This window comes from Rhipicephalus sanguineus, chromosome 6 (assembly GCF_013339695.2).
Source record: "Rhipicephalus sanguineus isolate Rsan-2018 chromosome 6, BIME_Rsan_1.4, whole genome shotgun sequence".
Taxonomy (NCBI): domain Eukaryota; kingdom Metazoa; phylum Arthropoda; class Arachnida; order Ixodida; family Ixodidae; genus Rhipicephalus; species Rhipicephalus sanguineus.
The window spans coordinates 131,805,644-131,832,320 of record NC_051181.1 but is presented as its reverse complement, the minus strand read 5'-3'; the positions used below and the strand labels follow the sequence as shown (position 1 = coordinate 131,832,320).

Sequence of the window (26,677 nt, the reverse complement as noted above, 5' to 3'; positions counted from 1 at the left end):
GGCATAAATGTAAGAACTATATAGGAAAAGCTCGGCAGCAGTCGAACACTATGTGCCAGTTTATTAGAAGTATGCGTGCCTTAAGAGGCGCCTATGCGAGCATACATTATGTGCAGGTTATTTTTAAATATATAGAACATTTTTGGTCACATGGTTCTGTCGAGCAACAACGTTCCCGCGGTGGCTCGTTAAAGCATGGATGAGCGTATACGAAGCCGCATTGTAAGAGCGTGCGGCATTTGCAGCTGTTTCATGGAGCCGAACTGCAGGAGGCTTCTTGCCAAGCAAGGGCGCATACTGCAAGTGTTGCCTGTATACGCTTCGAAACACAGTGCAGGTGGAGCAGAACGCCGCGAACAGGCACGCACGCTCCGCTTACCGTTCCAACAACTGCATTAAATTGGCCTTCGGCATTTTTTTTCTTTCTTTTTCGAGTTGCTTCGTCGGTGCGTGCGCTACTCTGTATTTCGCTTTCGCGATGGTACCAACACAAGAACTCAGCATATCGAAATGTATAGTGCTTGTTTTTGGGCTAGTCGGTTCGTACTGTCTCAGAGGCTGCAAAACTGTGGCTACGTAGCGCAAAGAACTACAAAATCAGGCGGGGCAGAAGGGGGGCGGGGGTATAGGGTTAGCTCTAACCTTCTCCCACCCGCGTCATATTGTATTTTATTGTTTTGGACAAAGTGGCCATAATCTTACGGTCCGTAGGACTACAGGGGCACCCGCCGTGGTGGTCTATATGGTTTACGATGCTTGACTGCTGAACCGCAGGTCGAGGGATCGAATCCCGGCCGCGGCGGCCGCATTTAGATGAAGGCGAAATGCTAGAGGCCAGTGTGCTTAGATTTAGGTGCACGTTAAATGATCCCAGGTGGTCGAAATTTCCGGAGCCCTCCCCTACGGCGTCTCTCACAATCATATCGTGGTTTTGTGGCGTAAAACCTCAACAATTTTTATTAAGACAACAGGAACGTCTTTATGCGATAACGTAACGGACGGACCGGCAGCTGAAGGCCGTAGCTGAGCCTACCGTTGAAAGTCATCTTAGTAGCTTAGCTCGACTATGCGCGCTGTGCTGACGTTCCAGAAAACATTGCTTCTGCAAATTTAGCCGTTCATCAGACGCCTGCAGATAAAGTAGGCCAGAATGAGGCAGACATGTCAACCGGAAGCGCGTCCTTCGACCTCGAGCAAGGAAACGATGCAGCTGCGACCATGGCATCGAAGCGATTATTACAGCGCATTTGAGACCTTAGAAGCGAGCGGTGGTGACAAGTGAAGCAACGCGTGTTTTCTTACGAGCTTAGGCTAACTTTTTTCCTCGAGTGGTAGCGGGTGTTGAATAACTAGAAGCAATCGTTCCTAGCATCCTCACTTGATCTACTACGTATACCGAGAAGCTGAGAACAAGAAGCGAGTCGGGGGTCGAGGGGGAATTAAAAATTTCGAGGGAAAGTGAGCAGGAAAGGGCGATGCCTGTGAGGATTGAATGTATAAAAAAAGTAACTCAAACAGACAGAGCCAAAGCCGCGGCAAGTGCAACGTGGTGTTTTTCAGCTTGCGGCAACAGACATACGTTGTGGAGGCCGCTCTTAAAACGTATACCTTCACGTGGGCTTTCGCTTTATAACGACAAGCGTGCGAAGTGCCAACAGCGCATTCATAATGGCCCCAGACACTGCTGTGGAAGCGCCTGCTTCTTCTGTCGTGACCGCGAAGGCGGATAAAGCATGCGCCGATTGGTAAGTTTGTGCAGCTTGGTATCGTTCTTACTTGCTTCGTCACGCTCCTTTGTTTTAGTTACGAAGTGTTGCGGATAAAAGTAACGTTTTAACCGGCGGTGTTGATGGGTAGTAATCCTTTGCACAAAGTATTTATTCAGCAGAGAGTGAATGAGAGAAAATGCCGTAGAATATCAGTCAAGATATACGTTGTCCGTAAGACTGTCTACGAAATCTGTACGCAATTCCAATTTAAGTGGGCAGTTGGTGGAATTTATAGTTTTAGTACATTGTGCTTTTTATAGTTGGTGTTTCCGGGCTGTACCATTTTCCTATTACCAATGCGAGGGATATAACAATTCGGCAGATCCCACGCCTTCTGGGAATCTGTTTCATGCGAAGCAGTCAGCGAGTAGTTAGTTCTATAATGCATTTTTTAGCTTTGAGCCAAGCGTTACGGGGTGGTTCGACGTGTTTTTGTAAGTGGAGTAATTGTGTACAGATGGTGGTCTTGCCAGGCACGTCGACAACGCTGGCGTTTAAATGGGTAACTTATGGTCCGACATAACGTCAGTACTCGCGTTACAGCACATACGTCAGTATTATCGAAACGAAGCTTGTGCACCTTACGGTGCGATGATGCGAACATCATGCGCAACTTTCGTTAGTGTATTCTTCCGGGGTCGAGCAACGCTTGAATATAGCTTGCTGAATCATATAGGAATACAAATGTAATGTTTATCACATTGCTATAAAAGCAGAGCCAGCACTGGAACAACAGACATTAACCTTACATGACGCTTATATAATATGAGTGCATATGCAGTGTTCATTGCTTTCTTAGAAAAGTACCTAGCCAGCACCAGAACCACAGTCGACGCTGCACAGACATTGAGCCTGCATAGGATGTTTTTCCAAAGCAGTTTCTAGACTTGGCGTGGCTATGTGGTAGAATACCTGACTGCCACGTAGAACGCCGGGGTTCGATTCCTGCTGGGATTCTGGTTTTTATTCTTTGCATATGTGGGGTCAACGCTGACGGGGTCGGTTTTACAGCGAAAGCTGTTATGAGATCATTTCACCGGCCGTTTTTGGCGCCGTAGTTGTCCGCCGCCGCCGCCGCCGCCGGTGTCCGTAACCAGTATCGCTCGAAATAAGAAAAAAAAACGAAATAGAAAAAAATTCCAGGATGGAACGAGGTTCGAACCTGGGCCCTCTGCGTGGGAGCCCAGTATTCAACCTCTGAGCCATGCCGGTGCTTGAAACTGCTTTGCAAAAAGGTCCTATACAGGTTTCATGTCGGCAAGGAACCACATTAGCATAGGAAATATAGCGTGGCAGAGGAGTAAAATAAGCACCAAGCGTCGCACAACGCGAATTCTGTAACCAGGCGTCACACAATGCGAATTGTGCAACGAGTAGGTTGTTGAATGCTTCCAACCCATTACAAAGGGCTCTGCCATAATTCTTCGTCGTCATAAGGCACAGCATCAACAAGGTGCGCATAATGCCTTCCATGCGTTTAGCAGGTACCACGGCTCTCCGTAGAATGACGAAAAATGGCACAGTGCATGCTGCCCTACTTCTAAAAAATTACAATGATTTATAGCGTAGTGGGTTCCTCGCAGTGCACTTGTATTGGTTGCCAAGGAAGCCCATAAGCGCATGATCCATTTCCTCGGGGTCTCAGTAAAATTACAATGATTTAGAGCGTAGTGGGTTCCTTGCAAGTGCATTTGAATTGGTTGCCAAGGAAGCCCATAAGCGCATGATCCATTTCCTCGGGGTCTCAGTAAAATTACAATTATTTATAGCGTAGTTGGTTCCTCGCAAGTGCACTTGTATTGGTTGCCAAGGAAGCCCATAAGCGCATGATCCATTTCCTCGGGGTCTCAGTAAAGTTCTTCGCCCCCCCCCCCCGTCTCTCTCCCACGTCAACGTATGTTATACAGCATGACGGGAGAGGGAAATAGCGACCGGGCGTCACCGAATGCAAATTACATAACTGGTGGGCCGTTTAAAGCTTCCAACCCCTTTACAAAGGGCTGAGCCATAATTCTTCATCGTCATCAGTCGTCGCGTCAACAAAGTGAACATAATGCCTTACAGACGTGTAGCTGGTGCCTCGCTTCTCCGCAGAATGACGAATAATGGCTTAGTAGGTGCTTCCCAACTTCACAAAAATTGTGATTTATGGCGTATAGGGTACCTTTCTAGTGTACTTGTATTGTAGCCCCAAGAGAGCTTACAAGGGGCTCTAGAAACGCCGCTCTTCCAGCTTTCGCTGTGACTGTGCTGCGATTTCAGCGTAGGCCTGGCGTTTCTTTTTTTCTTAACGCTCTCGCATTTAAATTACCAATGTCTCTTCTCGCCGTTCCTTGGTAGATATAAACTGTCATTCACCTGTGGCGCATACCCGTACATTGCGGCCCGTGGTAAACGGGTGTGGCGACACACTGCACACAAGACGGCGCAGCCACCGCATTGTCACTAGCTAGCCCGGCGTATCACGGCTGCATGCTACACCACGCCTCCGATAAGGGACAGCGCCAGCGCGGCGTCACCGGAGGCTTACGTCACCGACGGTGGCTATAAAACCAAGCTGCCAAGCTCGGAAGTGATCCTTCCTTCCTTCACTACCCGACTGAGCGCAGCGTCGGTATGCTCCCCCCTCTGCTGCTACTACGCTAATAAACAGTCGTTATGTTTCATGTTGGGATGCGTCCTTACATCGACACGGCATCCCACACGGGCATGTGCCACACGTGTCTGGAGGAAAAAGGGTTTGACGACGTACGCGACAGGATTTTCACGTTATTCATGTCATGACCAGAGAGTCATATTCGTCAAATCCTCCCATGCGAATTTTGGTCTAGACCAAGTTAGGGAGGCGATCACGAGAGCACTCAGACGTAGGCGGCTAGATAGATACGTAGATAGAAAGAAATGCTTCGCATTTAATAATGCATAGAAAAGAAGCGAGGCTAACCAGAGATGGTTCCGGTTGACTACCCTGCACAGGAGAGGTGGTTCGAGGATAAGTAGAGAAGGATAGAAGAAAAGAAAGAGGGAGATAGTGGTTGTTATAGAGGTCACAACGAAGTGAGCGCGTTTACTGAACAGAGGAAGCAGGTGGTGCAGTTACAGTCAATGACGAATGCTTGTAGACATCAGAAACCTAACAAACACGGATAAAGTCTCCTTTTTTTTTCTTTGTTCACTTAATGGGTCACATACAGGCGACGTCACTAAAAGGAAAAAAAAAACTGATGTTTGCTTCTGCGGTTTCGGGTGCTTTAGCATACACGCGGAAGGAAACCGTCCCTGTATTGTTATGTCGCTTATGTTGGGAGTCACTCTGCGGCCTGCATGCTAGGCATTAGCTGGTTGTTTTCGTTCCCTTTGTTTCACGGTCACCACATTGTGTAGCTTTTCCGTACATTGTGAGCGTGCATGTTTCGGTTTCCTTTACACAATTTGGTCCAACGTAACATGTCATACTCCTAAACCTAGCAGTTTTCTTTCCTGTTTTATTCTGTATCGTGCTTCTAAACAGCCAACTTCATAGATCCAATGGCTGAAGAGTTTTCTTTTTTATGTGTGTGACTGTGAGTGAAAGACGAAGTGAGCATACGATTTTGAAAGAGAGTTATTTATACCTCAGACGCTTGGATTCATTCAGAGGAATACTCAACGTCCGTCCAAAGGAGCCCAACGAATATGGGTTCGCATCCCTTTACGCTTCAAGAACAGTCAGCTGTTTTCATAATTTTAAAGCTAGCTTTCATGAGTTGCAGTTTGCCTTACCAGTGGCGATGTAGTGACGATCTTAAAGCATATGCACGCAGACCTGATTTTCTCTTCATGATGCAGGAATCGAAACACGATTTCGTCGACGCCGGCGACGACCTACTCTTGGCTTCCGGCCTGCATCAACCGCAAACTACTGCCCTTCAAGCTGCACTACTTTCTATTCATTGCAGGTTAGTAAAGTACTAGATAAAGAACGGACAAGTTATAGGCAAGGCGGCTCACCTACACGGCTGAGTATGAGAGCAGCATTTTTGGGGCAAGTTGGTAATTCATAACGACGGCTGAGTATGCTTGGCTACCTATAGAAAAAGTCACAAGTTTCGCCACAGGAGCGAAGCAATGAATGCAATAGCAACAAATTAGAATGTTATACAAAGTAACGCTAGCAGCTAACCCCTTTCAGATTCGATCGGGCTAGCTCTACAAGACGCTGGCGCAAGGGAATGGAAAGGTCTCCGATGGAAAGGTCCAAGACAGTGGGTTTGGAACATGTTCCTATACTTTCATTTGAATGCAACGCTGCGTTAAATTTACACAATGTGTCCCTCTGATTTGCGTTTGATTACGACATTCTTCATGTCGCGGCCCCGACTTGATGAGCAGAATACAATTTAAATTCGTCCGTTTTCTTGTTTGCTTCCCCATAGGAGAAGCTGGCGTCGGACCGTACATCGCCGTTGTGGGAAGACGAAACGGTATTGGCCCTGCTACGATGGCGGTCATCTTCGCCATCATGCCGCTCACAGCGGTCGTCTTCAAGCCAGTGTGCGGTTTTATTATCGACCGAACTCGAAACGTCACTGCCGTCATCCTAGTGCTGCAAGTTCTATGCACCATATTTTACGGCATCGCTTTCTTCTGCCCCAGCGCCATATCTGATGGCGCGACATACCATGGTCATCTGAGTTGCCCACCGGGGGCGTTCGACGTCACAGGGACTTCAGGATCGGAACGGTGTCATTCTAGCGGAAGCGGTTCCTTATTTTGTGTGTTGTCTACGGAAAAACGTCTGTGGGAAGGGGTCAGCGTTAGCATTACCATGGACGGCAACATAGTGTTGGCCAATGGGTCTGAACCATGTAAGGACCTTCGGAATAACGAGTCACTAGCAAACGACTTCCTCGTCGTTCCTGGCGATATGAAGTGCTCTTGCGATGCTGCACTGTACCATAACCCAAACTTCTGGATCTACGCCGTATCAGCTATCCTGGGCTTCGCGTTGGCCGCAGCGCTGAACAACGTCGGCGACGCCGCCGTGAGCAATGCGCTCGGCTCGGACATCGAAGTCTTCGGCAGACAACGTCTCTTCGGCACCCTAAGCTACGGCATGACGTCGCCGCTGATTGGATACCTTGTGGACGTAGCAAGCAGCGAAAACTTCACCGACTACAGGCCCTGCTTCTACGTATTCGCCAGTGCCATGCTTCTAGACATGATCCTTATCCTCTCCGTGCCAAGGATGCGCGTCGCCGAAGTCTCCGTCAACTTCTTCAAGGATATCGCGCAGCTCTTGTCAAGTCCCGAGATCCTGCTCTTTACGTTTTTCACATTTCTGGCGGGATCCTTGATGGGCTTTCTCAACGCGTTCGAGACGTGGTTCTTGGAAGACTTGGGAACACCTACGTACCTCATAGGCCTAACCAAGACAATTCAGTGCTTCGGAGCTGAGCCCGTGCTGTTCTTCCTGTCGACGTACATACTGAGGAAGATCGGGTACTTCTACTCCTACTCAGTGGCATTCGTGCTGTTCGCCTGCAAGGCCATCGGCTATTCGTTCCTGCAGGATGTCTGGGGATCGCTTGCCGTGAACATCGTTGGGGGAGCCATTTTTCCGATGGTGTACGCAACTATGGCTGTGTTCGCTAAGAAGAAGGCCAGACCCGGAACAGCCGCCTCAATGGTCTGCATCCTCGGAGCCAACTACGATGGTGTCGGTAAGAATAAGCGCTCAGTATTTTAATCAACTGCTGTAATCCGTTGTTTAAAACAATGGCGCTTAATCCATTCTCTCGGGATTTTTGTACGGGACGATCTTGCATACTGTTAAAACATTAATGTAAAGTTTTCTTGCACAATAATTCCACGCGGCGCATCCTCACGTACAAGCCGACACAGCTGCCTGCTGTTAACTTGCTCGCTGCGCGCCCATTGCAGCTCCCTGTAAAAACGATTGCTGCCGCAACAAAGGGAAACAATTTCCGCAGCGGAAACTGTGGTACAGTTCATAGCGTTCGAGCTGGCTTAACGCAAACGGAGGAGCAGATATCCAGTCATGGACATGAGCCCTACTATCCGTGCTCGTGGTTTCTGTCTGAAGTGGCAGTCTCTTGAACGCCACCCAATTAGAAAACGTTCTTAAGGAGAAAGCACTGTGCACAAAATTAAAAGATTTTGCAAAATTGCTATGAAGAGAAAGCAGCTTGTCGTTCTCCGTGACAGTAACCGTCATGCTTCATGTTATTATCAGTTCAGTGTCATAAGCGGCTACAACTATCGCGCCGAAAATTTGGAGCGATCAAGAGGTGATTTGTGAATCTTAGTGAGAGACACAAAAGGCTTTGTTCACAAATATTGTTTGCTATTGGCCAATTGCTTCCAGCGATAAATGTTCGGTAAAGGGTTGCCGTTGGCAACTACTTTGCGCCGAATTGGCTACTTCTCGACCCCGTCTGGCGACGGAAATTTCATGGCTCCATGGCTACTTTCTGGCTACTTTTGGACTTTTGTTCTGGTTCATTAGGTAGCCATTTTTCTCGTTATTTTAAGATAAAATACATTCTTTGTAAGCTTTTATGTCGTGCTAGTCAATGCACGCGCGCGTCCTCCCCCAACCAGAAGGCTGGCGCATCGAGGCCGCCAACGCAACGCGCGGTGTGCCTGCAAATACCAGCTGTTGCATGCATGTTGACAAACGTGTGGCTAGCACGCTGCTTACGCTGCCCGCCATCTACGCTGATGCTACGCGCAAGTTTCTGATTCCGCTTTGCGGTGCGTGTACTCATGTGAACAGAGATCCACAAGAGAAGTTGGGCTGCTCAGATTTAACCAGATTTCAATATCTGAAGCTGTGCTTGTATTATATAAACTCTACTAATCACTGCCGTAGCTGCTGTGACTACTCGCCTAGGTTATCTCAGACCGAGATTATCGAAAGCAAAACTGATCAGCTAGAATGAGAGATTGTGGAGTCTGTGACTATGCGATGCTTCGAGGAAGGAAACTGCGTCGTGCACGTCGCCGCCAGTCTCTCACTCAGAACGAATTTATGTTTCTTTTCACGTGATGCTTACGTGCACGGCGCCTCTGTTGTCTTAAGACGCTTGTCCAGCACCTGTTTCGCACTCCGTGGTCGCTCTGTGTTGTTATCGTTTTATATCACGTTGTTTTCCGGTTCACACGTGTGTCTGATCTATATAAGCTTGGGGTTGTCTCATTAAATGCACAGTTGCCAGTACCACTTCGTGTTGTCCCTTTCTGTGTCCCGTGTGTTTTTGCGGTTACTTTACTTAAGCTACTAATGAAATTTGGCCTGCGGATCCAAGAAAAATTAAGGCACCTTCGCACTAGGGGGGCCAAGCCTGAAGGAAGTGCGGTGCTGGGCAGCCTTCTTTGTTTCTCTTCGGTTTCCTCTTTCTTTCGTCCTATCTTTCTTTCTTTTTATTGCGATAGCAATTATATGGACAATCTCGGCAGATTTTTGCCGTCGCCGTCATGTCCGGTTTATGTATATGTATGTATATATAAATAAAAACCACAAATAAAAATAATTTAGAAGAAAAAATTCCCAAATGCTGGACCAAATTCGAACCTGCGACCCTCGCTTCGCAGCGCGCTGCCTTAGACAATTACGTCATGCGTCAGTCGTTCTCCAGAATACTAACGGCAGAATACAAACGCACGCGGCGTTGGGTGAAACACACGGTATGCAACAAGTGGCGAAATTAAAATTATGCGAGACTCAGGTGATGCTGCATCGTTGCCCGCGCTGCGTTTGCGTTTTATAGCTGGCGACCCACGCTAGATTTCCATTTTGGGGTTCTAGCGCCGCGCCACTCGGGGCTAGTCGGCCAGGGAAAAAGAAGACCGTCCCGTGTCTCGTGGTGGCGCGAGCTAGTGGGAACGCTTTGGCTCTTGTAGGCTTATGCCACAGGAGGGAAGAAACGAGACGAGTGGAATAGAATCACAGTATATATCTTACGCCGTGACTAGAATCCTGGGGCTAAAATTACAGCGCAAGCGCCCAAGACACCCACGAAGAAAAGAAACTACGGCACCACCACTGACTAACAACTACTTTATTCTTTCATATGCCAATGCATAATAAGCCCTAGGCAACCTTACCGCACGTGCGCACACAGCAATAACTATAAACCAAAACGTGTAACAAGGATGATAGCGTATTAGATACGCCAATACACGCAATCATATTCAGATGGGTGCAGGGACAAAGAAGTAAAGAATATGTAAGAAGGACAAAGAAGTGCGTTTGCGCTGTAATTTTAGCCTCAAGAATATGTACGAACTAGAACCAAATGAAGTTTTATTTTAGTGACCAGAATCGACGCCCACAGGGAACACGAGCCGTGGCTTCACGTGCCAATGCCAAGCGCCGTATCTATTTTCTTCTCTTGAGGTCGCGCGCTCTCCGGTTTCGTTCGCCGCCCAAAGCAAGGCGCCACAGGTTCTTGGGACAACGGGACAACGCGAACGCAAGAGTCCGAGAGTTGCTTGCGTTCTATGCAAGCGTCCTGGCGGCTCGCAAATTTCTTGGGTCCCCAATTCTAAAACTCTCTAGTGTTTCGCCGGAATTCAGATGTGCGCCTCCAACCTGTACTCTATTGAAGGCGTGGTCGACCGTGCTTGCGCGATTATTCCTTGAGGGCGAGTTTTGTACATTTTGTGCGTTCACCTCTAAGTTTGCGTTGAAGCTATAGACCGCACGAAGGTCACTTTGCCCGCTGTAGCGGCCGCGTTTGCAAAAGGGGTGAGCTGCTAGCTAGAAGAGCCAAAGTAGTGGCTAGTTGAAGTAACAACTGTGACAGTTCGCGCTCGTCCTGTGTATATATCTGTGCGTTCTTTTCGTGCGTCCTTCTCTGTGTTTGAGCAGTGCGCTGCAAGTCTGTTTTCTTTTCCTGCGTCTTTGCGCTTGAGGAGCGCGCAGCAAGTTTCTAGCGGTTTGCCGCTTTTCCTGTGACATTCCAATTTCTTGCTATCGCATTCATTGTTTCGCCCTTGAGGCCAAACTGTGACTTTTTAAATGCGAAGCATTTCTTAGCGAACCTCAGGCACTTCGGGCGTTTCTATCTACGTATCTATTTATCTATCTATCTATCTATCTATCTATCTAGCCGCCTACGTTTGGACGCTCTCCCGGTCGTCTCCATAGGTCGTAATATGCCAAAATTTGCATAACATAGGATGAGTGTAGGACGAACACGATTCACTGGTGATTACATGAATATCGCAAAACACCTGTCGCGTACGTCATGAAACCCTTTCCCTCAGTCACGTGCGGCACATACCCGCATACCAGAGTTCATGTTATGCGGGTATGTGCCACAGGTGTTAACAGAGTCTCAATCAACGCAGTAACCGCGAGCATACAAATTGACACGAAAGGAAAGTGATAACAATAATAATCATTGGGGTTTTACGTCCCAAAACCACGATATCATTATGAGAGACGCCATAGTGAAGGGCTCTGGAAAATTCGACCATCTGGTGTTCTTAAACGTGCACTGACATCGCACAGCACACGGGCCTATAGCGTTTCGCCTCCATCGAAATGCGACTGTCGCGGCCGGGATCGAACCCGCGACCTTCATGTCAGCAGCCGAGCACCGTAACCACTACACCACAGCGGTCGACGCAAGGAAAGTTAGGAAGCTGACGACAGAGCACCCCTGGACAGGGGCGTAGCCACGTTAGGGCACACCGGGCCCGTGCCCCCCCCCGAAATTTTTTTTTTGCCATAGCATACAGAGCAGAAAATGACACTCGACCACATCTGCCTGCTCGTCCCCACTACAGATCAAGGAGGTGCCCCCCCCCCCCCCGAAAAAAATTTCTGCCTACGCCCCTGCCCCTGGAAGACGCTGGGCTGCCATCCACTCGTCCACAACGTCGACCACGTGGATTACGCAAAAACTGGGGTCAATGCTTCCTACAATAACACTGCCGAGAGGAGGATGTCCCTCATGATTACCGATGACTTCAGCATCATCAATACCCAACAACGCCTGGTTCTTCGACGGCATGAAAGACAGCTTGGATGTGGACATGCCATCACAAGACCTCGGTGCCATGTCCAGGACAGAAGGCATCATAGATCGTTTCTTCGTAAAAGAAATCCGCGGTTTCTACCAGCTCTAGTATACCTGGCACTTCCCTACACTTAGACCGTTCGTAGCCGCAATGACGAACGGATACGATACAAGTCCTGTCCAGCTACTGGTGTTCACTGATCACGGTGATGATGACCTTACTCAAGAACTGCCAAGAACCCCTTCCACAAAGGCGCACGGTTTCGTGAAACGTGCGTGCGTTCTCCGTCATAACGGATAAGTATAAGCATAACAACTGTAACGCAACTCTAACTGAAACTGTGACTGTAACGTACGTGCAGTGCGCGTGCGCGTGCCACTCGGCTGCGTATATATCTAGGGAAACTTTTCTGAATAAAGCTTAGTAGCGAGTAGCGCCGGTCCTGTGCATCTGTATTCCTTCATTGTCCTATTCGAATTCGCGCTATCCACTATTGACGAATATAAGCACTACATATCAGCTTACTGAGTTTAGTGTTGGTAACTCCTATGTTGCTGTTGGCATCGTTAAGCAACTGTAAGCAACTAATTATATAATACATGTGCGACTCTTCAAAATATGTGTGTGCGTATACCATTTACACATTTCTCTAGCCTCATTCCGCAACGTTCCGCTCAATGTGAAAAATTGCGACACATCACCTTCCTGCGCATGCTTCGCATAACATCGATTCGCACGGTACGTGGGATCTGCCGAATTTTTTTTTCCTTTTCCAGTTCTTTCTGTCTTTTTTCTCTCTTTATTTCTCTTTATTTTTCCCTCTCTCTTTATTTATTTCTTTCTCTTTCTTGCTCTTTCTATTTGCATCCTACGTTTTCTTTTTTCTATTTCTCGCTTGCTTCCTCTTTTCTTTCTGTTTTTATACGTGGTTTTGCCTGCGTTACGCCAAGTGACGGCAACATATGACAGGCCGGACCCCTAAAGTGCTCCGCACTTAAAAACTGCTTCAACGTTTAATGCTCCTACCGACTTGTTTGATGTTCCACGATTACTCTCTATCTGGCGAGAACTCTCTATCCTACATGAGCTATATGCAGGCGCACTGAATTTATTATAGCTTACTCATTTATTTGCAGCTTATCTGTGGCTTGAAGAGCAGGTAAGAGGGAAAATATTGTGCTCTTATTTCTGTGGTCTTGTGTATTGAAAACGGTATTACTAAATGATCAAAAATAAAATCACTACTCTCAATACTTCTTTTCTAGTTGGCTGCAAATTTGGCGATATAATTAAATGGCATGGTTACTTTGGCTACTTCTGGCTGGAGTTCCGGCTCCTTTTCAAGTCCACCCGACGGCAACACTGGTTCGGTATTAAGTACCCCGCATTGAAATACCACTGGCTTTGATGGGCTCAAGGTGGAGTCGTTGGCATTGCTCACAAATATTGCTTGCTATTATATTTTTGCTTTTAGCAATAACTGCTGGGTATTGCAATTGTCCCGTATTAAAATTACTCTATAGTTTCGATGGGCCCAAGACGGAGAGCCACCACATGCTTGATAACAACGGCAATAACTATACTACCCTTCCATCACGAACAGGTTCGGCAGCAGGCAGCTTGGTAGGAGGCCTCAGCGTCGACAAGATCGGAGCGAGCCTGACCTTCCGCTACATTGGGTTCTCATCGGTGGCAGCCGCGCTCCTCAGTGCGCTCTGTTACTTGCTCCTACGCTGTACTGCCGATCACGAATACGGTAATCACGCGCCTTCTTTGTATCAATCCACGTATACGTTTTACCTGGTTGACACGGCCTTTCTACTTCGCAGATATTACACCGGAGAAGCCTGAGCCATCTACTATTTCGGGCAGCACATGTGGTCCTCCACGCTATTCGCCGAAGCTTGAACACGAGACGCTCGTGGAAAGTTCGTCCAAACTTTAGCAATCGAAGTCGCTTTCGATGTGCGGTTACATTAGATCCACGTAGCAGGCTAAGTTCAAAGAATCGTATATGTCAACCTTCACGAATCGTATAGACAACCTTCACGTGACCCGCAATGCGAAATACTTGACTAGAACATCTACATGGTAAAAGCAGCGCAAACAGACGGCGACACGAGAAGAAGAACGACACAGCCAGCGCGTCGCCGTCTTTTTGCGCTGCTTTGACGATGAAGTTCAAAGAACTAGCCCAGTTTTTGCACGCTCTTGCAGAACACCGGCACGATGTAAAAGGAAATCAAGGATTTTAAGCGGTTTCATTATAGCGTGATGCGAAGTCCTGGGCCCATATTCACAAAAACGACTTAAGCTAAAAATTTTCGTAAGAGAATATTTGAACCAATCACGATGCGGGATATATCATAAGCGAAGCCCGCTGACCAATGGAAAAACGCATTTACGAACGAAAAGTTTTGTGAATTCCGGCCCCTGTTCTCTGTTCTCTTTATTTTATTATTGTTGGCGTCCTCTGTATTGGTATTATTGTTATTACTCAAGTAAACAAATAAAAGAGACCATAAGTACATAGAAAGAAGCAGGCCAGCAATATTCTCCTAATCAGGATACCACGCCCGTCCACTTCAGGATGAGAGAAAAGAAGAAAAGAAAATAGACTATTTGTTGCCCGCGTAAATAAGCTGAATTTTCTTACAAGGTCCCTCATTTCTCTGTATATACGTCAAGAAGGCTGTGCCATACGCGGCTCGCAACTTTTCACAACAAATTGATGGGTTTTCCAGCCTAGCCGAGAATGATCCATCTTCTGTTCCTCGACGAGCCACGGTGCGCGTGGACTAAGTAGCTCCAGCAGAAGGTATGAATGCGTCTCATCCTTCCCTCGATATATATTCACAAATCATGTTTCCGTAATTGTTATTTGCGAGCCCAACACACAAACTCATATCTAGTTGTCGGGCTACAACCCATTTGTTTCTTCAACGCGAGAGGACCGCGGCGAAGCTGTTTACATTCGCCGCGGATTTTACGTGTTCGTAGGGTAGCAAACCGGACGCCTGTACGTGCGGTTGACCTCCGTGGATTTCATTCGTCCTCCTCTTCTGTCATGCCCATCAACTTGTAAATAAAAAGGTCAGTAGGACATTTCTTACAGCGTGTGTGTTCATGCCGCTACAACAACTTAAATTGTCCATGACACGTTCACCCAACAATTTGCGGTTTTCAACGAAAAATAGAAGTAGCGGGTATATTGTGCCTGTACATATATGAGAAATGTATTTTAGAAGAATATTTCAGTGCAAAACAAGCCCTAGAAGTCGCCAGCTATAAACCTCGCCCGCCGCCAGCGACCGCCATTTTGTCATGGCGTGTGTGACGTCATGTGCTGCATGGAGCACAGCCGTTGTCTTCTACCAAGGTTTCAGCCGCTGCAAATCGTTCACTTTTGATGCGAAGCTGAACAACGATCAAACATTTCGATTGCACGCGCAGCTGATCTCGGAACGAAGGCGTTCGCCGGAGTGCAGGCGCTCGCACAGCAAGCAGCTTGTTACGTCACGGCTTGCTATTGCGCCATTGTTGCCAGACTCTCAGGCCGCTCGCGTGTTTGTAAAAAATATTGAATTACAAGTTAGTCAGTGCTCGACCGAAAGCATTAAAATTTCGCCAGCTTGTTTGTGAACGCACAAGGATTAACCCACATAACAGAGATTACGAATGAAAATTGCGTGTCATGGCCCCTCTAATGAGCGCTAGAAGTTATTAACGTTGTTCCGCAATGCTTTGTTCGTTATCTTGAAACTGATCAAGACACTGATATACGCAAAACTGAATTTCAATGGATGGTGGCATTTGAGGGTCATCTCAATTTCCACGCTGCCCACACGTCGAACCGGTAGGTGGATTCGCTACTTTCCTACTAAATGATGGAAAAAAGTACTGGTTGCGCCGGTATTTCTTTTTTTTTTACCTTGAAAAAGAAACCTTGCACAAGCCTTAGGCCAAACAGGTCTGAACTGCAGAAAGCTGTAAAGAAATCTTGCCTCCTTAGGCGCGTGGACTGTGGTAGAACCACAGTCTGCCCATTTACCTTGAATTCCACAGTATTAAATTTGACGTCGTACAGTAGAGAAGGCACGTTCATCACCCAAGGAAATTCAAAGCTTACTATCCTAACCAACACTTTACTCGCTCTATTGCAGAATTCGTAATTTACCAATTTTAATATTAGATATTAAAAAACCGGTGATTAAAACAACAAAAACTTATTTATATGACACACCAAAGAAAAGAGAACGTTCCCTGAGCTCTAATGTTCGCTGGCCACTGCTGTTTCCTTTCGTCACCGGGCTCTCCTCCTTTCACCAGAAACACACAAACACGCAAACACCCCTGCCTCTGACACTGGTGGGCACGTCCGCCGTTTTATGGCCCTGTTCGGAGAGGACACAGTCGCAATATAGAGGCTGGAACGCTTCTTTAATAACAGCGTTTCAGTTAGGTTGCAGGTCCGCTTCGAATGTTCTAAGGTGACGCGGGGAGTTGCGGTGGCCCTATGCTGGACAGTTTTGTTGACCGATCACAGGCGTCGCCCGAAGCAGTTTTATTGCGATAGCAGTTATATGGTCAATCTCGGCTCGTTTTCGCCGTCGCCGTCATGTCCCGGATATGTATATGTATGTATATATGAATAAAAGCCGCGAACAAAATAAATCTGAAAAAAATTTCTGAAGCGCGGCAGCGGGATCCGAACCTGCGACCCTTCGTTCCGCACCGCGCCGGTTCAAACAACTCGGTCACGCGTCACCGGGTTGCTCAAGTTACTAACGGCGAGCTATTTATATACACCATTTAATGCTAGCGGCACACAGAGCTCGGAGGTGCTTCAGCGTGTGCAATATCACCCGCGAGGTTGCAAGAAGGGCGCGTCCCCCCTCCCCCCCCTTCCCCTTTAAAGCAACACTCCTTAATATCACTGGAAAATTTCACAGTACCGCACAGGTAGGCTGCACGCGGGCAACATTTGGCGGCAGCGGCGGCCATTTCCCTTCCAGACCGTCCGACGCGTTGCTAGCGTGTGTTGAGAAGTGAGTGATCTTTTCGCCTCGATGCCGTGTTACGCTCGGCGTAACTGCAATATGTGTGTGTGTGTGTTTCTTCAAGAGGATATCAGAAGTGATTTCGAGTCACCGACAGTTATGAATCAACTGCGCGGTAAGCGGTGTAACTAATGAAACGTGCGGTGAATGTTGCCATATGCTCGCGAACTCTCTTCATGCCTTCATCGGTCTTTTTTCGTGTCACGGCCGGGTGTGTTCGCTAGGTCCGGAGCTGCATACATAGTTGCATTAGCGTAATAACTTCGTGCGAGATGCCATTCACTTCGACACTTGGTGAATATTGACTGCTTGCGCTAGTTTTGCAGTCGGTGCTCAGGTTCACTTCTTAGCGCACTCGAGAACATTATCGAAAAAAGCGAGAACATTCAACATTGCGTCCTTCGACTGATCGCTGACGCATACCTTGCTTGCGCCCCATGTTTGCTGTTCAGCTGGGTGTTATGTGCAATAGAAGTGGTGTGTTCGGTAATTGGAAGTTGTGCGTGACGTATTTATGTCTCGGTTCGGAACGCCAGCAGCCACCGCACCACCGAATCGGCGTGCGAATACGTTGCCATTTCCCAACAGATACGTAGAAAATAGGCCATCAAAAGTTATTGATATCACTACTTAATTGTTTCATTTCCTACTTTTTGTCTCTTTAATATTCCCAACGTTGCAGTGCATTTGCAAATATTTTGCTGTGTTCCGACAAACAGTTTTTTTGTTTGTTGTTGACGTTGTCGGCGCGTAAACAGCTGGGGGGTTCGGTTTCTGCACTGCTTTTAATTTCAACTAATTTTTTCATAATGCACTCTTATTAAAACTTCCTTGGCACAGTACTTTGTGTTCTTTTGATCAGAAATAACACATCCAGGAAATTTTTAAAGCGCATGCTACTGCAACACAGTATTTATATAGACTATAGGCCACGCATGAAATCGATTCCCTCAATGCGTAAAATCTGCGGAGTTCTTTTTTTTTTTTTGCTTTGACCATTTATCACCCACTAAACAGTATTGTAAGGGTTCGCTTGTCGCAATGCAGCATTACCCATATTCTTTTTTCAAAAAATAAAAAAAAACACGCTTAATAACATTGCCTTATACGAAGTTTATCAACGGAGTTCCACGTTTCAGTTTTGCGCAATGGCAAATGATCATGCCACAATTGCTTTCAAGGTATACTAGTAAACAGTTATTTTAATAAATCTTCGATTGAGCTCTCGTGCGTGACACGCTTATAACTCGAAATGCATGCACAATCTGTTCAGCACAACGAGATGTAAACTGCCGAGCAAAGAGAAAGGTATGCAGCAGGCCCGTAGCCAGGGGGTTACCCTAACCCCCCCCCCCCTCGCCTTGAATTTCTGATCGAGGGGGGTGTTTTACCGAAAATAAATAGTGAAAATAGGTGTTCTTCAAGGCCTTCAGCAAGCGCCCCCCCCCCCTCCCTCCCGAAAAAAATGCCTGGCTATGGGCCTTATATGTAGTATATAGTTTCCAATATCGCTGAACATTGCGAACCGAAAAGGTGAAGTATCCTGCCGCATGGGAGCTTTTCCAGCATAGTTTGTATTGACCTTTTTTTTTTTTTCGTGGGCGCCGCCATATTGCCTAGCGGGCGGCGCTGTCTCTGGTCTGGCAACCCACTGGCATGTGTGAAGCTCCGCGTTTGTATGGAAGGTGTGCGTGCGGTTGCAGTTGCAGTCGGTTGTTTTCGCTCTGGCGCGCTGATTTTTGTATCAAGTGATGCAGTTTAGGTAGGAAATTAGTCTGTGAGACATATTTAACAGGTTTCATCCATTGAGCGGCAATGATAATATATGGCGGCGCGAACGTGTCGCAAGCAGGGTGTCGGAACGGAACGAAAACCGAAAACGAAAAACGAAAAAAACGATATTTTTGACCGGAACGAAAACGTAACCGAAACTTTATATATTATTTCGTTCCGGAGTGAAACCGAAATTTTTTCAATCGTTTTTCGGTTCACGAGAAAACTTCGCAGTCCAGAACAACTGAGCTCATGCAATGTGAGCAGATCTCAGGGTACAGTATAAGCGCGTACCTCAAGCAGGAATTCCAAAGCAAAGATATGTTGAAATTGTGCGAAAGACGAAAACAGTGGCAACCAGAGGTGTTTATATTAACGCAAGTGGACTTTTGCGGGCCTGTCACGCAGGCCAAAGTGTAGAGGGCATTGTCGGCGCTGAAGTTTGTTACAGCGAAGGCTCTTATGAGATCACAACAGCTGATTTTGGCACCATAGTTGTCCGCCGCCGCCCGTGTCCGTGACCACTATCGCGTGAAATAAGAAAAAATGAAATGAGAAACAGATTTATAGGATCGGATGGGATTTTAACCCACGCCCCCTGCGTGGCAGTCGAGTCTTCAACCACAGTGCCACGCTGGTGCTTATAACTCCTTCGCAAAAATACGCTATACAGGCGTCATGTCGGGCAAGGAATCGTGTTAACATATGTAATACAGCGTGGCAGAAGAGTAAAACGACAACCAGCCACCACACAATGCTAATTTCGCAAAGAGTGTGTGGTTTAATGCTTCCCACCCACTACAAAGTGTTCAGCCATAATTCTTCATCGTCATCAGCTACAGCACAAAGCGCACATAATGCCTTACAGATGTGTAGCGGCTACCACCATAGAGTTTGTAAGAAACTCTATGGCTACCACGATTCTCCGAAGAATGACGAAAAATGACATAGTGGGAACTTCGCTGCTTCAGAAAAATTACGATGATTTATGGCGTAGTGGGTACCGTGCATGTGTACTTGTATCAGTTGCCTCAAGAGACTCTACAACGGCCTCTACAAAGTCCACTCTTCCAACTTTCGCTGTGACAGTGCTGCGCATTCCGCGCAGGTCTGGCGATCTTTTTATCAGAACAGCGGTCTCGCACATCATAGAGTACACTCAATGACGTGCTGCTTCTGATATTGTGCTCCCTCCCTTGACACGAAGCATTGAGCCCACTAAAAATCGTAATTGAATTTGGAAAAAATAAGTACCATTACTTTGAAGGGTATACTGGTTTGTGCTAGTTGGTAGGAATTCATCGTACAGTTACTTCCGCTCCTCTGAAGAACGTGTTTTACCCTTGTCCCGCTTTCTTAGGAGGAAGACAAGTAACTACATCACAAATTAAATGTTTTTTATGATTACTTTAGCTTCAAAATTTTCCATAAAAAAACCGTTACGAACCGTTACGGAACATTTTTTTTTTTCGTTCCGGAACAGAAACGGAACGGAACTTTTTTGCGGTGGAACGAAACTAAAACCGAAACGAAAAACATTTCGTTCCGACACCCTGGTCGCAAGTGGTCAATGTCATATATTTTTGGCACTGTCTGACGGAAAACCGCAAAAGTATTTCGACTCGTTCCAGCTGGGCAAGCAAGTGCTAGCACTTCAACAATACAGTGATTTTTTTTCTTGGACTGTAATATTTAGTTAGTTATTTTCTTTCACGGTTTGTTTATGCTGCACCGAACCGACTACCGCTCGTACATGAGCACGGTCTCGATTTCGTTGCGCAGACGGCATCTGTTTGTTACTCACAAACTGCTGTCTATCTTGTTTCTCTCCTTTAAAGGGGTCGTGAAACGTTTTCCGAAAATTTTCAACTGCGTGTGTATTCGGAATCCTGGCCGTCCATTCAATACTATACCTCAACTCGTTTCATCGTCCGGGTCCATTTATTAACTATAAAAGCACAATTACGATTTCCCAGCTCACGTTCCTCTCAACTGTACAGCTGACGTCAGTTTGAGTCAGCCAATGAAAAGTCTCTGTCTTCGACAAAACATGGCGACGCAGCGATGTTTGCTGAGCCATAGTTGGCCGAGGTTCGTAGCATCATAGTGTTTCGATTGTGACACCGGCGGCTTGTGAAAGCCAACGTTGTTTCCACTTTTATTATGTACGGCACTGCCTGACGACGCACACGGCTGGCATAGCGAGGACTAAGCCACCCAAAACACGCCGTAGAACACAACCTAACGCAACCAGAAAGAAAGAAAAACGGGGACGCTGCACCGTGCGAGCGAAGGCATAAATGCACACGTGACCGAGCCCGGATGTACTTGAAAGAGGAAGCAAGCAGGTCAAGTGCTGTGCTTGCACAGTATACAACTCAGAGCGCAAAAGCTGCTGTGAAAGAAAAAGTTTCTTTTCTAGGTTCCTATAAATCTATTATTTTAGAGCAAAAGAAAGCTAACGCTGTGTTTATAACTTCCCTGATCATGACGTCACACGCTAGTGTCTATGGCGGCCGGTAGTGCCACATAGTAGTTTAGGAGCCCGAGAAAACTGCGATTTCGAAAGGGCGTCATTAATTATAGACTGAATATTGCGTCGAAATATTTCGGAATCAACATGTCCAATCTTTGTGGAAGCAGAGAAAATTATAACCGGGCAGCTTCATTTTCTTGTCACGACCCCTTTAAACTATTACTCGCTCATTTATTGCCCACCGGTCTGGACGAAACGAGAGCTGTACGTAACGAGAGCTGGTACATAAAAACGATGCTATGTTCACATGCCGGAGCGCTTCTTTTTCTTTTTTCTTTTGAGAAACGTGATATTTGATTGGATTTAGGTGGTGATGAGGTGAAGATGGTTATAGAGTTTCTTCTGCCGGTGAGGCACCAAGCGCGCCCGGGCTCGACCCTATGATCGGCATTGGAGGTTATTCGTGTTTATCTTTTTTTAAATAAACTCGTCTACCAGATGTACTCTTTTTACGAAATTCTTGCTGTTGAATTTTGCAACGCTAAGCAGCCAAATTGGCAGTTATAGAAACACTATAGACAAGCGTAACAACGTGCTTTTTGTTTCACGCTTCTCGGACACGGTTCTTGACCACATAAAAAATTGTCTTCCTGAGGTTACTTTTAAGGGCTCGTTTTTCTTTGTTGGACACAATATTAATGGGAACTAACAGACAGCAATGCCAAGGAAAGTATAGGGGGTGTTATTTGTAGTAATTAGAGTATAAATGTGAAGAAAGGAAAGTGGACGAAAAGATAACTTGCCGCCGGCAGGGACAGAATCTGCGACCTTCGAATAACGCGTCAGATGATCTACCACTGAGCTACGGCGGCGGTCATCTCCCCGTCCACTTTATAGGGTATATGTATGTGAATTGAAACTTAGGAGTGTCAGTCAGCGCCAGTCGCAGCCATGGCGGCGAGTGTGGAACACTCTTTTTTCTGCCTTTTTGGCGTCACGTAGCACGTGATCTATTTACGAGCAGGCAGCTGACCAATAATCCCTCGCATACTACCTGAAGGCATCATGTCTGCCAGAACGAGGCCCTCGCTATGAATAAAGGAAAGAAGATTACTTTTAAGGGCTCGTTTTTCTTTGTTAGACACAATATTAATGGGAACTAACAGACAGCAATGCCAAGGAAAGTATAGGGGGTGTTATTTGTAGTAAAAAATCGTAGTTGTTCTACACACGAAGCGACACAACTCTTTCTTTTTTTTCTCTTTTTTTACTATTCGGCTTTCATATCGCACATCGTATACGAACATGCCACTCTCTTACGGAAACTGTAACCTCACGACAAGGATATCGCGATGCCTTTTTCATGTAGTGTTTAATGAGTGTTCGGGTTATAACAAGGCTGGTGCAGAGCATAAATTAAATGTATGATGCCGGTTACTCCGCTGCGAAGTGAGGGACTTCTCGTCCGTACTAATACAGCTACATCAACTGCAGCAATCACCGTGTTGAGCCGAGCTACGAGGCTAATTGTTAGACCAAACAGATTATATTACAATATAATAATAAAACGAAGCGAAAACAGCACAGGCGAAAACAACACTCGAGGGCAGGTTAGAGGTTTTGCACTTTACCGAACAGAGCCGCACTTCATCGCTTATGTTTATTTTACCAATCTGGCCATATCCAATTGTCATTTGACTGTGTGGGACACTGCTAATTCCAGATACATTCCGGCACTTGCCAATTTAGAACCTGTAACGTAACACAAAAGATGTACCTTGAAGCGCCCGCAACCGCAGACACTCCGCGCTTGGTGACGCACGTGGCATACTTATTCAGTTTTCCTTTTTTTTTTTCTGTAGTTGTTAGAACAACCAAAAACGGCACAGTGGTTTCCAGTTGACCTTTCGCTGACTCACATCGCAGTAAAAGAGAAGAAAATCCGCAGCTGGACCTAAAACACGCAAAAACGCCACTCATCCAAGCATCAGCCCGCACACTCCGCACCGTCGCGCACGAGCCACAAAGGAGGAAAGAACCAACGTTACTAGATTGGAAAGAACTGCTTGCCAGTCCGGTCCTCCGCGCCCGATGCAAAGGTCTATAGTTCACTGCGGAAAGGCAAGAAATGATAAGAAGAGCAAGGAAAGGGAAAAAACATGGCTGATCCCTCCGTCATAGGAATCGGTAAAACACGAAAATGAAACGTGTCTACACAGAAGTAGTGCTTATTCTGTAGTGATATATGAGAGCTTGTACAATGTCTATTCGCGCTTGCCAGCTACAGCACCGACTGGCGTGAATGCACCCATGTTGACGGCTAGTTCGTAGAGGTTCTTAGCTTGAGCCGCAAGCGCGTGCGTCCCGCTGGCCTCTGTCTCGCTCCACCAAGGCACGACATTCGTCACTCAAAATCGCGTCCTTTCTGCAACACGTATTGCAGCAGTTTTGTTAGTCGGTGCTCTCGCAATCGAACTATTCGGCGGCGGAGAAATCTCGTTGGTGCATGTGGAAGCTGCACTACTCCGATGAGCCGGCGCAAGCTCACACGAAGCGAAAGTCGAAGAACGTAACTGCGTTTAGGGTGCTTCGGCGACGCCAGCGTGGCCAGTGTCCCTCGCTGGTATCGAGACGCTTTAACCATGACCTCCGATATCGCACGCAGTCTCGGAGTAAGCGCTAGTAAGTGTCGATCGTGACGCATTACTTCTTTTCACCTCTGACAGACGGCGGCACCGCCCCCGCGCCGCACCGCCTACCTACACCGCCAACAGCGAGCACCATGAGGGAGAATGTGTGAAAGATATAAGGCGCGTTCGTGAAGTGTCCGGCATCTGCCAAGCTAGCTTAGTTGGTTTAGCGTCGGGCGCTTACCGACGCGGCCGCAGCGTCGTGGGTTCGATTCCCATCGGCGGATCTTTTCCTTGGATTTTTTTCTTTCTCACTCGTTGGCGTCGATTTTATAAACGTAATATCCGGTAACGGAAGTACTTGGTGGACCCCGGCATAAAACACTTTCGTGTTAAAAAACGCCAGGCCTGCGCGGAAAGCGCAGCACAGTCACAGCGAAAGCTGGAAGAGCGGCTTTTCTATAGCGCGTTATAAACTCTCCTGTGGCTACTAATGCAGGTACATTAGCAACGTACCCACTACGCCACAAAGCGTAATTTTTGGGAAGTTGGGAAGCACCCAGCACATTATTCGTTGTTCTGCGGAGAAGCGAGGTACCATATGTAAGCGATTATGTGCAGTTTGTTGATGCGGCGGTTGATGACGATGAATAAATATGGTTGCGCCCTTTGTAATGGGTTGGAAGCTTTAAACGACCCACTAGTTACGTAATGCATATTGTGTGACGCCCGGTCGTTATTTAACTGTCCCACCACGCTTTATAACACACTTTAACCAGAGAAACGTAGAGCGAGAGAGGGAGAGAATTGACTTCATTGAGACCCTGAGGAAATGGATCATGGGAGCCTTATGGGCTTCCTTGGCAACCAACAGAAGTGCACTTGCGAGGAACCCACTACGCTATAAATCATTGTAATTTTTGAGAAGTAGGGCAGTAGGCACTGTGCCATTTTCGTCATTCTACAGACAGCCGTGGTACCTGCTAAACGCGTGTAAGGCATTATGCGCACTTTGTTGATGCTGTGCGTGATGACGATGAAGAATTATAGAAGAGCTCTTTGTAATGGGCTGGAAGCATTCAACAACCTACTCGTTGCGCAATTCGCATTGTGTGACGCCTGGTTACAGAATTCGCGTTGTGCGACGCTTGGTGCTTATTCTACTCTTTTACCACGCTATATTGCATATGCTAATGTGGTTCCTTCCCGACATGAAGCCTGTATAGGACCTTTTTGCAAAGCAGTTTCAAGCACCGGCATGGCTCAGAGGTTGAATACTGGGCTCCCACGCAGATGGCCCAGGTTCGAACCTCGTTCCATCCTGGAATTTTTTTCTTTAGTTTTTTTCTTATTTCGAGTGATACTGGTTACGGACACCGGCGGCGGCGGCGGCGGCGGACAACTACGGCACCAAAAACGGCCGGTGAAATGATCTCATAACAGCTTTCGCTGTAAAAATTGGGGGACCCTTAAGCTTCGCCTTTAAGAGTTGAACGCGATAGCGAAATCCGGCCCCTAGTGCGCACTTCAACCACTAAGTGCATACTTATTAATGTGTGTTGTTACAGACACACACGCCCGCGCGCGCGCGATGTATATATCTTTAGGCGATGCGCAAAGCGCCGACGACGACATCTGCCGCCACGGCTCGGAAGCGTTTGTGGGTTCGGGCGAGCACTGTTCCCGCGAACGTGTACGCGAATGCACGGATGGATGTGTTTTCATCATGATTTAACAACTCTGTCGGGATTCAGCGATGTCGAAAAATAACTGCTGCGTTGTCGGCTGCTCAAACACACACAGAAAATTGCCAGGAACGCACTTCTACAGGTTTCCGGTGCTATTTCATGAACTGAAGCAAGGTGTGTGCAAGTCCTCGTCGGTTCTTCGTCCTTGTGTGTTACACGCGCTGTTCACGTCGCTATTTCATGAGCGAGAGCGACGGCGGCGGTGGATTGCGGCTGTACGAAGCAGAAGGTAAGCAATCGCGCTTTGTTTACGGCAGTGTTAGAACGATTACCGTGTTTTTATTTCTCCATTTTTGTCGCTACGTCTTCAGCGAACGCTACCACATTTACACTTGGTCGGCTCGCCTGCGTTGTAGAAGCTACAGTGCACATGAGGTTGTTATTACTGATAAGACGCGATGCCTAGGCTCTCTTGAAAAACGAATGGCGCGAAGCGCAATGCCAGAGAATGTGGGGCACGTGACGGCTCCTTTACAAAAGCGCCGTGGAATCACACGTGTGCTGCACGAAATCGGCTGCATTCTACCTATTGATGGCACTGGAATGCGATCATCGGTACAGAATGTTCGCTGTGCGCTTCTGCACCGATGATGACAAGTTTATCCTTTATTTTTTCACAAGTTTATCGTACTGGTTTCAAAGTTTTACCAACGCTGACCCTTCGCGCTCCCTCAAAATCTACTATATAAACACATGGCACGTAAACGAAGCTACTGTGTCGAGAAAAAACGTTGGTTCACGCGTCAACGCATACCGGCATTAGTGAGCGGGATGTAATAAAGAAAGCGGTGTACTTACGATGAGCTCCACTCCGTAGGGAAGTTTGTTGACGCTTGTCTGTGGCAAACACTTGGCGCGTATGGTGACATTGTCGTCCCACACAGCTGTGACATGGGACAGATGTCCACTGTTATAAATTGCGGCTCCTTTGCGCACACTATCGCCGCAAAAGCAATTATCTGGGACGCGCACAAGCGGCAAATCGCACGCGCGCAAGGGCGTCTGTTAGAGGCGTCTGCTACGCGACCCACCAGCGGCTCCAACGGCCGCCGCTACGCGGCTTTCAGTGGCGCCCCTATTGGCCTGGTGTGCGACCGATGGCGGCGCTGCGAACGGCGCCTGTATGACGTCAGAGCGGGGATTCGCGCGCTTTCGTCTGCTACGTAGGCCCAGCGCCGTGTTGAAACCA

At 47.3% G+C, this 26,677-nt stretch overlaps 3 protein-coding genes across 4 annotated transcripts in view; all 3 read left to right on the top strand.

Annotated features, from left to right (window-relative positions):
• The window catches only part of LOC119396434 (major facilitator superfamily domain-containing protein 6-A), a 77,349-nt gene that overhangs the window by 31,595 nt on the left and 19,077 nt on the right, over positions 1 to 26,677 (top strand). The gene's annotated exons all lie outside the window — the stretch shown is intronic.
• The window catches only part of LOC119396435 (major facilitator superfamily domain-containing protein 6-A), an 86,640-nt gene that overhangs the window by 41,485 nt on the left and 18,478 nt on the right, over positions 1 to 26,677 (top strand). The gene's annotated exons all lie outside the window — the stretch shown is intronic.
• On the top strand, positions 1,643 to 14,193 carry LOC119396436 (major facilitator superfamily domain-containing protein 6). The gene is made up of 5 exons (XM_037663656.2): positions 1,643 to 1,745; positions 5,598 to 5,707; positions 6,185 to 7,471; positions 13,405 to 13,557; positions 13,631 to 14,193. The coding sequence occupies exons 1-5, from the start codon at positions 1,669 to 1,671 to the stop codon at positions 13,744 to 13,746; spliced, it is 1,743 nt and encodes a 580-aa protein (XP_037519584.2). The 5' UTR covers positions 1,643 to 1,668; the 3' UTR covers positions 13,747 to 14,193.

What these genes read in the sequence shown, in the direction of transcription:
- LOC119396436 (XM_037663656.2), top strand. Translation starts at nt 1,669, where the DNA reads ATGGCCCCAGACACTGCTGTGGAAGCGCCTGCTTCTTCTGTCGTGACC. An exon ending in CTACTTTCTATTCATTGCAG is followed by an intron (nt 5,708 to 6,184) that starts GTTAGTAAAGTA and finishes GCTTCCCCATAG; the next exon opens with GAGAAGCTGGCGTCGGACCG. An exon ending in TACTGCCGATCACGAATACG is followed by an intron (nt 13,558 to 13,630) that starts GTAATCACGCGC and finishes TCTACTTCGCAG; the next exon opens with ATATTACACCGGAGAAGCCT.